The sequence below is a fragment of the Sander vitreus genome, chromosome 4 (assembly GCF_031162955.1).
Source record: "Sander vitreus isolate 19-12246 chromosome 4, sanVit1, whole genome shotgun sequence".
NCBI lineage: Eukaryota > Metazoa > Chordata > Actinopteri > Perciformes > Percidae > Sander > Sander vitreus.
In genome coordinates, this window is record NC_135858.1 from 21816596 (window position 1) to 21831064 (window position 14469).

The 14469-nt window shown below is 40.1% G+C and overlaps 1 protein-coding gene across 2 annotated transcripts in view; it reads left to right on the forward strand.

The window, feature by feature from the left end:
* The window catches only part of LOC144517123 (acid-sensing ion channel 1B-like), a 63082-nt gene extending 50901 nt beyond the window's left edge, over positions 1–12181 (forward strand). For both annotated transcript variants that reach the window (XM_078248999.1, XM_078249000.1), the window contains exons 4-10: positions 1584–1734; positions 3361–3417; positions 4277–4430; positions 8598–8689; positions 9028–9107; positions 9715–9816; positions 10579–12181. In XM_078248999.1, coding sequence (XP_078105125.1) covers positions 1584–1734; positions 3361–3417; positions 4277–4430; positions 8598–8689; positions 9028–9107; positions 9715–9816; positions 10579–10674 — 732 coding nt within the window. In that variant the 3' untranslated portion in view covers positions 10675–12181. The remainder of the gene's footprint in view (positions 1–1583; positions 1735–3360; positions 3418–4276; positions 4431–8597; positions 8690–9027; positions 9108–9714; positions 9817–10578) is intronic.
* Positions 12182–14469: the final 2288 nt, after the last annotated feature.

A 14469-nucleotide genomic window follows, 5' to 3' on the forward strand; every position in this document is an offset into this window, starting at 1 on the left:
TGGTAGTAAAACCACTGGCATATGTCTGAGCAGTTAAAAAAGAGTGAAATAACAATACATAAAAGAAAAAGTTTTAAGCTGCAACTGTATTTCAAACTGCATTTAAAAGTAGCCCAAACCTTTCACTGACAAACATCTGTTTTCAATGACACATATCACACTGGCATTACAGACAAACTACATACATGTCATTATGTACTGTAGATTTTTAATAAGTTCATGCTTATTGAATTCTTGCCTCTATACTGCATAGTGTTAAATAACATTGTATTTTGTCAGCCTGCTCTTTGTGAGCCATAGAGTAACATATTAGGCAACATGTACTAACTGTTATAGTTAAAACTGTAAAATAAAAAGGGTAACAGCTGCATGTGGTGGAGCACCGGCAGGCAGAAAGTTTTCCTGCATGTAGGGCAGCCTATATGGCACTGCATCATGTTTTCTCAGTTTAACAGCACCCATTAGTGCACTGCATCTTGATTTCTTTACTGAAAGGCCACCCTAGCAGGCACTTCATCACGTTTTATCTGCCATCGGGACATCCAAGAGGGTTTTTTTTGGTATTTTTTTCAAACATAGGGGAAACGAGGGCGGTCGCCCCTCTGCACCCCTCCCCTGAGTCCAGCAGTGGGCACAAGCTTCAAGATTCAAAGGTTTTATATCTCACATGAAGAGCTGAAACAATCAGTCAATTAATCGATTAATCAATCATATTAATTGTTTTAAGTGATATAAAAATTCACTTGCATCAGCTTTTCAAATGTGAACATTTGCTTGGTTAGAACTTGGTTGTATTAGTCTTATTGGTTTATAGTTAACTAAATACCTCTGGGGTTTCGATGGAGAATGGAAAAATAATAATTAGAAAAGTAAATATAAAAGATGAAAATTCTAAATATCGGTAAAAGTTTATATTGGTGCGCTGTGTAAATGGTTGTGCGAGCCGTACCAAAACATGTAATACACGCTGCGCATGGCACTGCAAAGGATTCACAGAAGACCATGTGTTATACGTCGAGGATATACAGAGGTCAGAGGATGGGAGGGAGGAAGAACAGAGATGTCTACATAAAGTGGATATTTTATTGCACATATTGCACAAAAGTGATAGAAAATGCACATTTGCGGATCAGAAGGAATATGGCAACACACATTGTACAATAGCCTGTTTGTGCTTCCCTAGATGACTAGTTTGAACGTCTGGGAGCGCACGGACATGTGCAGCAAAGCTTTTTAGAGTGTAGACTTCAACATCACAGCTCTACTGCACAGCTGATACCATTCAGTTCCTGCATGGAGAGTGGGCAGTACAATGGAAGCACCGGAGACACTGGGAATAGAAGACGCGTAGGAGAGAAGCTCCCACAATAAGCACCACTATACACATATATTCACCATAGAGTAAGAACGAGATTCATTTTCTGTGCCAAATAAATTAAATGTGTAACGGCTTCTAATATAGATATATTGACAGAAAGTACAAGGTATAAAGATTGCATTAACAGAGCACAAGAAAGGATGTTCAACAGACAATATGCTCTATAACTAAAGTGGTTCTGTGCTGTTGCTTCTGTCTCTGTCAGCTGACGTACCTGCCTCCACCGTGGGGGGACTGCAAGGCCACACCGATGGACTCAGACTTCTTCAACACTTACAGCATCACGGCCTGCCGGATCGACTGTGAGACACGATACCTGGTGGAGAACTGCAACTGCAGGATGGTCCACATGCCTGGTAGGAACCAGAAGGGCATCTCATTGCTGGATACAAAAGCTGTATATCTACATTTATTCATAAAGATTAAGATGTTGCAGTTCCTGTTGATGTTGTTGGAAGTGCTTTCATTTGAAATTGTGGTGACAAAAGCTATTCTTAAGGAACAAACAGCTATTTGCCAGCGACTGCAGATGCATCAGATACTTTCACACTCCAGTGATTCAGAAAACTCAACTATTTTCGCCTTGTGTTTGTGCAGTGATTACAGCTGGCATTTACTGTCTAGCTTCTACATTTAATCACAGTGTGTCATCTCAGAAGGCAAATTGAAAAGGAGTTTGGCACAGAGGAAACATTTGAATTTGGCCTCTGTTAACCTGCACTCACCTGTCCAATAATTGTTAATGTCTCTCTCTTCAATCAGGGTCACTTTCAGCTCTGTGTTTGCACATCCAGAGAGAGCCGAGACAATCCATCTGTGTTGTAATCAGGATTAGCTGCTATCTTATAGTGATTGTGCAATTGATTAATGTGAGTCTCCAGAGAACTCCCCAGCTAAAATCCTCTGCTCCTATTCACCTCTGCTATCTCGCTGTCATGAGAGATTGATTTTGTATATGAAACAAAATGCAGTGAATAATTGCAGCTGGGAAATTATTTCCTCTACATCTAAGACATGTCTTTTTCCTGAAGGAGAGGGATGGCTCAACTGCCACTAGAGACAAAGATGGTGTGACACAGACTGAAAGTGGTGACGATTAGGGTTGGGTAGCGAAACCCGGTTCCACTATGGATCCGGTTCCTACGCAAACGGTAGTATTCGGACCGGATTAAAAAGCAAATTTCGGTTCCTCATTTCTGTTCCAACTGAATTATTTTCCCTCTGTCGCTCTGGACAGCAGCAGACTCTTTGTTCTTTCTCCCTTTTCTGCCGAGTGGCGCACGTGCCCGCTCGCGGTGTGAAGCGCGTATCCACGCTATTCTCGGACATGCACTCTACTATCACTGCTGATAGACGGCTTTTTGTACACGCTCTGAAATTGATATATAAAAATATCACACTTTCTCTGTAGTCTACGGTTAGCTAGCTATCGTAAATGTAGGCTACTTTTAACTCCCTCTGGGCTCACCAAAAAGGACGTAAAGGCATATTAACCATTCACTGCACGTGATAGCTAGTAAACATATTACACTTGCTCTGCTAGTCTATCGTTCAGGACAAGACCCTGTAGCCTGGTGGTGGGGGAAGCGGACAAATTGTCTGCCCTTTTAAACTCATACCTGTGTGTCCAGGCCTCTTGGACACCATCTGAGAGAGTTTTCTCCTGTGCAGGACATGCCATAAGTCAGGAGAGGTGTGTTTCTTGCCAGAGAAGGCAAATATGGTCATTTTTCTGCAAAAGAACTGCTTAGGTACCCAACCCTAGTGACGATAGGCAGCGAAAGTACAAAAGTTAATAAAATCAATTACGAGATGTGATCACATTTGTGAGGAATATGCTGTCGTGATAAGGACAGTAATGACACAATTATTTATAAGCCCAGATCTTGTCGTCCTTTGTGCTTCTTTGAAAACCCTATTGTTCCCTTTCTCCCTTGTTTTGTTCACATTGAGAACATTGTGTTTTTCCTTCCTGTCCTTAGGAGATGCCCCATACTGCACCCCGGAGCAGTACAAGGAGTGTGCAGATCCTGCCTTGGGTGAGCAGAAGACCCTGTGTGTGCGTGTGTGTGTGTGCGTGCGTGCGTGCGTTCGTGTGTGTGTGTGTGTGCTTGTTTTACTATATTCATGGGGTCCAAAAAACGGGGAATACAGTATACTTGTGGGGTCTGCACAGCCTTGTGGGGCCCAAAATGCTGGACCCCACAAGGTTAAAGGGCTGTTTGAGGGTTAAGACTTGGTTTTAGGATTAGGGTTAGAATTAGGTTATGGTTAGGGTGAGGGTAGGGGTTAAGGTTAGGCATTTAGTTGTGATGGTTAAGGTTAGGGTAAGGGGCTAGGGAGTGCATTATGTCAACGATGGGTCCCCACAAAGATAGTGAAACAAACATTTTTTGTGTGTGTGTGTGTGTGTGTGTGTGTGTGTGTGTGTGTGTGTGTGTGTGTGTGTGTACACTGTTCAATGTCTATGTCCCACTGTTCTGAGCCCCCGCTGATAACAGAAAATAGTGTGCCTAAAGCCTGATGGTGGCCATTCTCAAAGAGTAAACCTCAGGCCTGGCGCTGAGGCTCTCTTTTTCACACTCCCCTGCCTCTCCATCAACTGATACCTTTCAGGCCTTTCATGTCTGTTGCTTGTTGTCAATTTCTGGCTTTTTCACGTGTTGGCCTCTGGCTGCTGCTTTCTTGCTGACTCTTTCACCGTGTGTCTTCTATGTTTTATATTTCTTAAAAGGGTCCCTTCGGTGTCGGTGTCTCCTTGCAGCATCTTTTCACAAGTTTGATGCCTTTACTGCTGGCATAATGTTTGTCATCTTGGGTTAACGATAAATGTATCTGCCCTAGTGTCTTCTCTGTTTCAATCTCTTCAATTGTCTTTCTGCCATATCTATTTTTCAGACTTTCTTGTTGAGAGAGACAATGACTACTGCGTGTGCGAGACACCGTGCAACATGACGCGCTACGGTAAAGAGATGTCCTTTGTCAAGATACCCAGCAAAGCATCAGCCAAGTACCTCGCCAAGAAATTCAACAAGACAGAGCAGTACATATCGTAAGTCACATTCTTATGTTCTTACTGTATTTATCCAATGATGAGCACAAGATGTCTCCTACGTCACTGTAAATTCCATTCTAAGGGTATGTGTGTGTTGGATGTTTCCGGTTTTCACCACACACTTCTTTAAGTTGCATATCTGATCACGACTGTCTTCCAAACTAGTTATTATTTTACTATATCATTTTTATACATACATGTCTTAAAGGAGAATTCCGGCCAATTTTTACGTTAATCTTGATCGCTATAGCTATGCGAGTACTTTCGTTTCCTAGCAAACTGGAGTTGCTGTAGCTACGTGTACAAGCTTCCACTTCCACTCTAAAACTTGCCCTCCAACTGCCGTTTTAGCTCAGTGGAAGCTTGTACACGTAGCTGCAGCAACCCCAGTTTGCTAGGACCGATCCAGGTCGGGGTTTTTTTCTATCGAAAGTACTCGCATAGCTATAGCGATCAAGATTAACGTAAAAATTGGCCGGAATTCTCCTTTAAACTCATATTTAAGGTGAGCACAGAGACCCTTCCGCAAATGAGCCTGAAAACTCTAAAAAACAAAACAAAACTCTTTTAGTGTCAGACTCTGCACATTTTTGGGTTGACACTTTAAGTGATCTATATTACCTTCTTCAGTGATGGGGGATAATTGAGGAATTCAGCCATCTTCTAATTAACCCGAGAGGAAATGTGTCTTGATCACAGTGCTACAGTCTGTTGCTTCACATGAAATAATACAAGAACACTAGAAGGACACTTCCACCAAGGCATGCCCTATCTCGCAATGTTAATGCAGTATGAAATAAAAACTAAAACTAAACTAAACTGGCCATTCTCCAACCATGTATTTAAAACCACGAAACACACGCAGAATTTTGTTTTTAAACCAAACAAAAATGAAAACTAAAAACTAATTGAAAATGCAATACTATTACTGTAACCTTGATCCGCCACGAAATGCGTAATGCATTCACTTGAGAAAAAAATATCTGCCCTGTTTTTTTCTGAATTAATGAGATAATTATCTCGGAAATATACAGTACATTTTCATAGATAGATAGATAGATACGCTAAATACATTTATTTATTTACATGAATTTATCAATGATTCTCTGTCAAATCAGCAGAGGGATTAATGTAGAAGCAACTGTAACAATGACAGACAGACAGAACATGTCACTTATTAGTCTGAGTCTGTTTTAACTTTTTCTTGAATCTTCTGGAACGGGAACCTCAGCATCAAGGCCAAAAAGGCACTATCCAGGATAGTGAAAATGAGCAGCAGGATCTTGGGGGTACAGCAGAGTATGCTACCGGACCGGTTTAGCAGACAGGTAGGAGGAAGGCTGAAGCCATCCTGTCTGACAGCACCTACCCCGTATACTCTGAATTTCAGATTTTGCCTTCTGGCTCAAGGTTCAGAGTCCCACCTGTTACGAGTAACAGGTACAATTACTCCTTCATCCCCTTGCTGCACTGGAAATCTCTTGATACAAGGTTGCATCATACGTAAATGTTATATATAATAGAATTTGAAATGTTTAGCAACTTGCTAACAGTAGATGCTGCACAATAACTGCTGTAACCTGTTAACTTGGATTTTTTTCATGGAAGTGAGGAAATTGAATGAAGATCTTACATCAGAGCTTGACTTGATTAATCAGCCAAGTATGGACTGTTTCTTTGCCAAATCTAATAAAAAGATCAAAAGCAGTTCAAGGAATGAGAGGGTGCAATAATAGTTGAATCCTTCATCTATCATTCCGGGCAGAGCTGTTGAGGACAAGATAATTACACCATATGTAGTCAAAGTGCTGCAAAAACCTTTCACTTCTCCCTGCTGAAAGTTTTATTTAATTCCCTGCGGATAGCTGTGAGTCCATCTAGTTCATGTTTTGACTGGCCATATTTCCAAGCAATGTCAGTCTGATCAGCATTAGCTGGGAGTGGTCTGGTATCTGGGCTGCACAGTGTTTAGTGGTGTGAAACTGACGTTTGTGACAGTGGATTGTCTTTCTACTGGGAGGAAGAGAGAAAGAGAGAGAGAGAGAGAGAGAGAGAGAGAGAGAGAGATTTGTTGGCTGTTTGACCACAGCTTTGATCAGATATATTGCAGGTTACTCACTGAGAACAACTGACAAGCAAGCATTCAAATTGCAAACTAGCACTGTTTTGATCTGGTATTAAATCCAATGTGAGTGATCTGATCTACAAGTGGACAGCTGTAGGTAAGTGTGTTCCCACCTGGCAGTAGAATGTCTCTCCAAATGCGTCCTGAGTGACCACTTGTGATCGGATCTCATTTCCCCACTCTTTATGCAAATAAACATGTATATCATTTCTGTTTGCATACAGGCTGGTTGTATGTGAGTGTGTGCATAAATGTCAGTTGTTACTCTCATATAAATCATACATTAGAAATGTGCAATGACTAACGTTAATGACAAAATGCTGCCCACAGTCTGTCTGTGTGCCGACATAAGGAGGTCTACTGACTGGTGCCGGGACCTGTTCAGGAGAGAAAGACGTTTTTACAGCTTCTAACTGAATATATTTGTGGTTTGAAGTTTAGTTTCTATATCCCTTTATTTTACATTTCATGTTCGCTATAAGGAGTCGTGTGAAGTTACTGCTAATGAAGACTCAACAGTTCCTGATTTTGCTGTTTCATAATAAAAGCTTTTAAATAACAATATATGAGAAACAGGGGCGGCCTCTAGCTCACCCAGTAAGAGCGTTCGCCCCATGTAGGCTGAGTCCTTTGCAGCGGCGTGGGTTCAAATCTGACCTACTGCCCTTTGATGTGTGTTATTCTCCATCTCTCTCCCACCTTTCCTGTCTATCCACTGTCACTATCTAAAAAAAAATATATATATATATAACGGAAACAGCAGCACATCACCAACAGTATGATAATAACATCTAAAACACACGATTCACTCTTAGTGGTTTCTGTGATATGAGAACTACTTTAAATTAGTACGTAGTTCTGCTCACAGTTGAAACTTAATGTGTCTGAAGACACTTACGTGTACACACTGCTATAAGAATGTTGCCTTATGTGGCCACATGTTGCCCAGACCACCTAAGAATGTGGATGAGTGCATTTTCACTTGTAAATTAGAGCTGTCCAATTGTGATCCAGTCACTCGGGTTATATTTTAATTACCAGGTCAAAACAGGGCTTGACAGGCCTGTGGGAGTATGTAAAAAAAGGTTGTGAACCACTGACCTAGATATTACCTCCCCAGGCGAGGAATTAAGTGTATGATGACTTTTTTCATGGTATTTACTAAGGATATTTTATGTGCTTTTAATAACGTTTTTGCAGTCAAACTGCAGGACCTGGAGGATATCTCCCCTCCCACACGCTCATTCTGTAATAGTACATCTCCATCTCTACATTATCAGCTGTAATTTGCATTTTAACTACAGCCCTCGGCTTTACCAGAGTTTCCTTTAAGACTGACAGATCATCACTTGTCTTGACTTAAATTTAAAGACAACTACAAATTTGAGTTATGGTTTTGATCTCAGCTCCAGTGGGTGTGAAGTCTGATTTGGCCCACAGGGAGTATATTCAAGAATCAAAATAATAGTCTGCTTGGTAGGGGTGTGCAAAAGAATCGATTCACATTCGAATTGCGATTCAAGCTCTACCGATTCATATTTTTTATTTTTTGTATGTCTACTGCAATCACATGGGAAAAGTAACTACATTTACATACTGTGAATCGTTTTTTTAATCGAGAATCGTTTTTGAATCGAAAATCGATTTTGAATCGAATCTTGAGCCTGAAAATCAATATCGAATCGTGACATTTTCTGAATCGTGCACCCCTACTTCTTGGCTGCTGGGCCTTTAAAATCATCCTCACTATTTTTCTTTCTGCCGAAGTCCTGCGTTTTAGAAATTAACACTCTCTAGAAATCAACTAGCTGTCATTATTTCCCTTGTTTTCCTCAATGACCAGACCCACCAAGGGGAAATTAGCTACTGACGGCAGGATATTTGCTCAACTTGATGCATCTGCTCTGTTATCTGCAGGAAGTGGCAGACTCACCAATCATCTTCTCGCCTGAGGACACTGATAAAAAAAGTGTATAAAATAGAAACTGAAACATTTGTATATGTGACTTAAGACTGTGTGCTTTTCTCTCTGTTTACAGTGATAACATTATGGTTCTGGATATCTTCTTTGAAGCGCTGAACTACGAAACCATTGAACAAAAGAAAGCCTACGAATTGGCAGGCCTTCTGGGTAAGTAACTGGCTGTCACGTATTTTCATGGGAATTGATAATATGCAGTATGCAACATGACGGATGCCTTTTATCCAAAGTGACAGTAACTCAAGCGCTTGTATTTTTATAATAGGTGTTCAGGTCCCAGAAGACACAAAACTGTCTCTCTAGTCATGGCTTTTCAGCTACTTTTTTTACTTTTACACATCTATGTTTTCTGTCATATTTCTCACCTTTAAGACCTTAATAAAGATGAAAAGTATGTTTCAAAGCTGTTTCATGTGAATGAAAAGAGATGGCGTTCCTCTCTGCTTTGTTTAAAGGTACAATTTGTGCTTTCTTATTTCTCTTTTCAGGTGATATTGGAGGTCAGATGGGTCTCTTCATCGGAGCCAGCATCCTCACTATTCTCGAACTCTTTGACTATCTATATGAGGTAAAATATCTCCCATCAGCATCGGGAGTCTCTCACTCACATCCAGTGCAATGTATTGTTTATGGAAAAGTGTACTGCTCCAGTATTATTGAAATTACCTGCTCACAAAATGGAGTTCTTCACACAATTTTACCATCCGCACAAGGACGTGTTTTAGCGAGCATGACAAACACTGTGTCCCTCACAACCCTGCAGCCCATCTCTGTATGACACACACACACACACACACACACACACACACACACACACACAACCAACTCAGCACAAGCAACTCTGAATACATTAACATTTTGGATGTATTATATTTTAGATTAGTCAGGATGTCTCTGTCTGTTCTCATTAGAGCAACTCTGTGTTGCATGCTTCCTCTACGCCTTCCCTTCTACCAAGAATGCAGAAATCTTTTGTGCTCATGTCCAGGTTTGAGGAGGAAACACATTTATAGATGTATAAAATCAATCTCTATTGAATTTCACTTTGCCTGATCCTTCAAACACAAAAGTGTGTGGGCTTGAACTATGAAAAGATAAAAAAAAAAAAAAAAGTTTTTTGAATATTGTGTTTTGATCCCATAAGGTTGGTAATGGGTGTCCTCACCTATTTTCAGGTGATCAAGTATAAGCTGTGCCGATGCGTCAAGAAGAAACACAAAGGCCGCAACAACAATGACCGAGGAGCTGTGCTGAGCCTGGATGATGTGAAACGCCATGTCAGTAGGCTGCTGCTATGTACTTTTACTGTGTCAGACTGCATTTCTTTGACAGTGGCACACTCTCTTCTTTGTCTTCACTGGTCTCAGCTGCAGCCAGAGTGAAGGAGGACATAACGGTGACAGTGGTGGCAGTGGTGGGGAAGAGTCAAGGAGTTGGTGAAGACATAGAGATGGAGGAAGCTAGGAAGGGAAAGACTTGAGAGACAGGAAAGGGAGTGAAACGGTGATTGGGATGAGACGGAGAGAAAATTGAGAGAGAGAGAGAGAGAGAGAGAGAGAGAGAGAAGTAGGACAGCGGAAAGTGGCTTGAATTTAATCTAAACTGGTGGAAGGGACCAGCAGGGACAGGCCGGAATTAGAGCTTGGAGGGTGTGACAGCTCACTTATTTCCAAGTGTAAATGAAGCCAGTTCACTTTAATTGGAAGTCAGAGCCCTAGCTGAGAAAAAAGAGAAAGATGTGCTCCTCCTCTGATCTGCTATCCTGTCTGACTTAGTAGTCTTTCCAACCATTGTTTTTTTAACTCCATTGTTTCTTAGGAACATTTTTTCTCTCTTGCCTAGCTTGTTGCTCATGTCATGTTTTTCTGGGAGTTTATGACTTTAAGGTTTTCTCCAATGCATGTTATTTTCTGGTTTTACACTGGGTGCAATGACTCCCCCTATGCACATTTGCATCCCCTCTATCTCAATGCTTCCTCTCTTCTTCTCTATTTTATCTTACTTGCCTTTTTTATATCCTCTCCCCATTTCTCTCTCAGGCTCCTTGCGAGAACCTGCGTACACCATCAACATATCCTGGCAACATGCTACCTCATCACCCGGGCCAGGGCAACTTTGAAGACTTCACATGCTGAGCAGATACCCATATGAAGCATCAAAGTGCGTGTTATGCAACCAAAGCCAACCATACAACAAGAACTATCCGGCACAGGGAGTGTGAGGAACTGATACGAAGTCTTAACAGAGGCACTTTTTACATACAAAAGGAGTAAAGCGGACAAATCAAATACGACAAAGAACTGTCACCCGAGGCCAAGTGGGGAGGATATCCCAAATATAAAAAAATATCTGTCAATTTTCCAGAGAACATTTCATGCAGCACTCTTCTATCTCTGTGTTTTCCTCTGGAATACTGCCGCAAAGGATGCTCATGAAGGAACCTTGCCAACACGGACCTCTCTTTCAAAAGACAAAAAATAAAATGTAAAAATAAACAAGGAAACATGTACAGCTATCTCACCATAGACAGCAGATCATAAAAAGAGCCCCCATGCCTTTAAATAACACAGCAACACGCGATAGTTTCACACAACACTGGCCTGCTAGTGGGACAAATATTCATACTGCTTACTCCTCTGTACATGTAGCAACATCTGTAACTGTTGCAACGTTTCATAAAACAGCAGCTGGACTCTGTGTAGTTTGTACGAGAATGTATCTATGTTCACAATTGAGTGTAGTCGGGTGTGCAGGGAAATGTTCGGGGTTTGTGGTTACAGTGGTAGTGCTAGAGGTGCATCATCTACCATTTAAAATGTACCGGTGATGATTTCAGGTCTACTCATGTAAATGCATGCTTGTATTTGTCCAATTGCATGTTTTTCATTTCATCTCAAATTTTTTCTTTTATATATTTATATATATATATATATATATATTATAATTACCAAGTTTGCCTAAATGATATACAGGAAAAGGAAGATGATACATCCTATATATTTGTGTGTGCGTGTATTTGTTGACTGTGCCATGAATGAATGACCTGCACCTAATTTCATTTCTCATCCATTAGTTTTTTCATTTTCACATGTGCGCGATGAGTCGAGGAGTTTTCATTCAACTTCATTTAACTCTTAGTCTCGACTGCCCCACAAAACTGGAGTTTTGTGGGGCTGTTAAAAAACGTTCTGTATCTGTGTTCTAGTTGCAAAAGTCTTATCAAAGCACAATACCGCCAGTATGTAGAGGTGATGTAAAAGACAACATACTATTCTTGATATATTGTCATATTATTAATATCGTGTTGATCCGATTGTTTTTCAGTTGTTTTTTTCTTTCATATAAAACATACTCGATATAGCCTGATGATCCTGTTTACATCGTCCAGGTAATAGGCTGGTCTATTTAGTTATCAAAGCATAAATAAAATGTAAATATCATTTTGGAAAGTGTGTTTCTTCTGAGGTTTTATTCTTATCTGTGAATTCCCTCTCTGAAACCTTTATTTGTCCGTTTGGTTGAGGTAAACAGAGGGAAAGCAATGTATTTTTCAACTCCAGATACTGTACAAATGTTTTTAATCACAAGTAGCTCTCAGAAAATCTGATTAAGCATTCTGTGCTTCATCTAAAGCATTTTGCTATCTCCATTTCTCTAATCAACATTTTAAGTTGTGTTTTGCTTCATACAACATTTTCTTGGAATTAAATCAGCATTAAGGGTTTGGGGGCAGGAGCTTGGTATTAAACTAGATATTACTTATCTACTTCAACCTTTCATTTGTGCTGCAGTTAAACAGCTGCAAGCCACAACATTGCTGTTTTAAGCCCCATACTCTTGGAATGTAATTATAGTTTATGCTGTTGTATGGCAAAAGGATAGATGAGAAATATCCTGTACAGCCAGTACAAGTTTTTATCAAGATTTTATCAGCCAGCAGCCACACATTCTGGACAGCTTCTCTCGTATTCTTCTGTACATCTGGTGCTCCCAGCTGCCACACTTGTATTAGAAAAGCAGCTTGGTGATGCATGACTTTGTGAATATTAGAGCCCAGTTAAGCGCCCTCAAACATGGTCTGCCTTGAAATCATGGTTGTTGCTCGGACGGCTGCACATCAGTCCACTTTTACCAGACACTAAGGGTTATTCTAGGACAGGGAGTTTACTTAGTTATGTTTTAATGATTTCTTTTAGTGGGGAAACCAAGCATCAACACTGTTCATCTAATGTGAGTGTGCATTCATTTTTTATTATTCAGAGGAGAAACCTCAGCTGGTAACCACGCATTAATATACAAGTGTTAAAGCTCCCGGGAACCAGCTCCAACATCGGAGGAAGTTTTTCCCTGTTTTGAATGTCTGAAACATGATGTTGCCCCCTGATAGTTTTATCATTTTCTGTTGTACCTGCCAAGAAGACAAATTAATCAAAAAATAAAAGATGATGCTGTTCATTTCCTGCTGGCATATGTGTCTTTGTCTGAGTGACAGTCTTGCAACTCAGAATATTGCAGGGGAGAGTCAGAATACAGGAGAGCTGCCTGACAGAAATCCTGCAAAAGATGCTTGCTGCATCCTGAGAAGGCTCTGGGGCAAAGCAGGTTGGGGTGTGTGTGAGGTGGCAAAACCAGTGGGTTTTCAGACAAATCTCTCCAAAAATTGTGGATTAGGAAGGATTTACTGCAGTCTTTTGGTCTTAATTCAGCTTCACATTTTGTTAGCAGAGACAAAATCCACCAAAGGCCACCCTGTCTCTCCTCTCTGAATGACATTAAATCATTGCCCTTATATAGCCCCCAATATGAAGACCAGAGACTTCCTTGCTTTCACCTTGCTGGTTGACACACAGCCAATCTGAGGACAGTACCCCAAACTGCCTGCTCTCCTTAAATGGCTGTAACACTCTCAGCTAATCACACCCAGGCAGCTGTTTGTTGTGATATTTTAATGGGACTTGTCGTGCACATGTTTTAACCCACATCTGCCAGTTTAATCATGCCTTCTGCTGTCACTGAACACCCGAGATCTTTTCATCCTCCTAATCCTATTATCACATCTTATTATCTACATCAACATGGAGATTATACTCTTGTTTTACAGTTTCTTAATGTGGTCACAGTTTTTTGTCATTTCCAATAACTACATTAACACACATAGTAAATATCACTGGGTCAAAATTAGTCCAGATTTGTATACTGACAATACAATATACTGAAGCACCAATGTAATAATGTGTTAACTTTACCCAGTACCACCAAAGAGTTGTTTTGACCAAGTGTTAGTGTTATTTTTCGTAAGGTTTTATATTAAGGTCTTTTTAATAAGCAGTAGTTGATAGGTAATAAGGACCTTATAACTCATTATATGATGCTTATTAACATTGTTATTGTGTTAATGTTGTATGAGTGTTAATAATAGCATAAAATACATGTATTGTTAGATTAAAGGACATTTACTGTATAAGCACTTATAAGAAACACATTATTATGCATTTATTAGCAGTTAATTTGCACTATGCTTTTTGCAGCTACTGGATCTAAAGTGAGAACAATGCCTTATTAGGGTTAATAAATCCTTTATTATGCGCTTATTAACAGAAATATTGCACATTTTACTCCACTACATTTATATAACTGCTTTAGTTACTAGTTCCTTTGCAGATATATGTATATATATATATATATATATTATTATTAAAAAATATAATCAACAAATGAATGACTTCTTATCGTAGATTAGGCTACCCAGCAGCATATAAAGTAGCATAGATCAGTGGCCGGGTTGGCTCAGTGGGTAGAGCAGGCGCACATATATTTAGAGGTTTATACCTCAACACAGAGGATTTTCTATTCATGTGTACTGGGTAAAGTAATATTGACCCAACGATTTTTAGTTGTGTTTAGTGTGTGTACAGAAATGAATTGAAGCT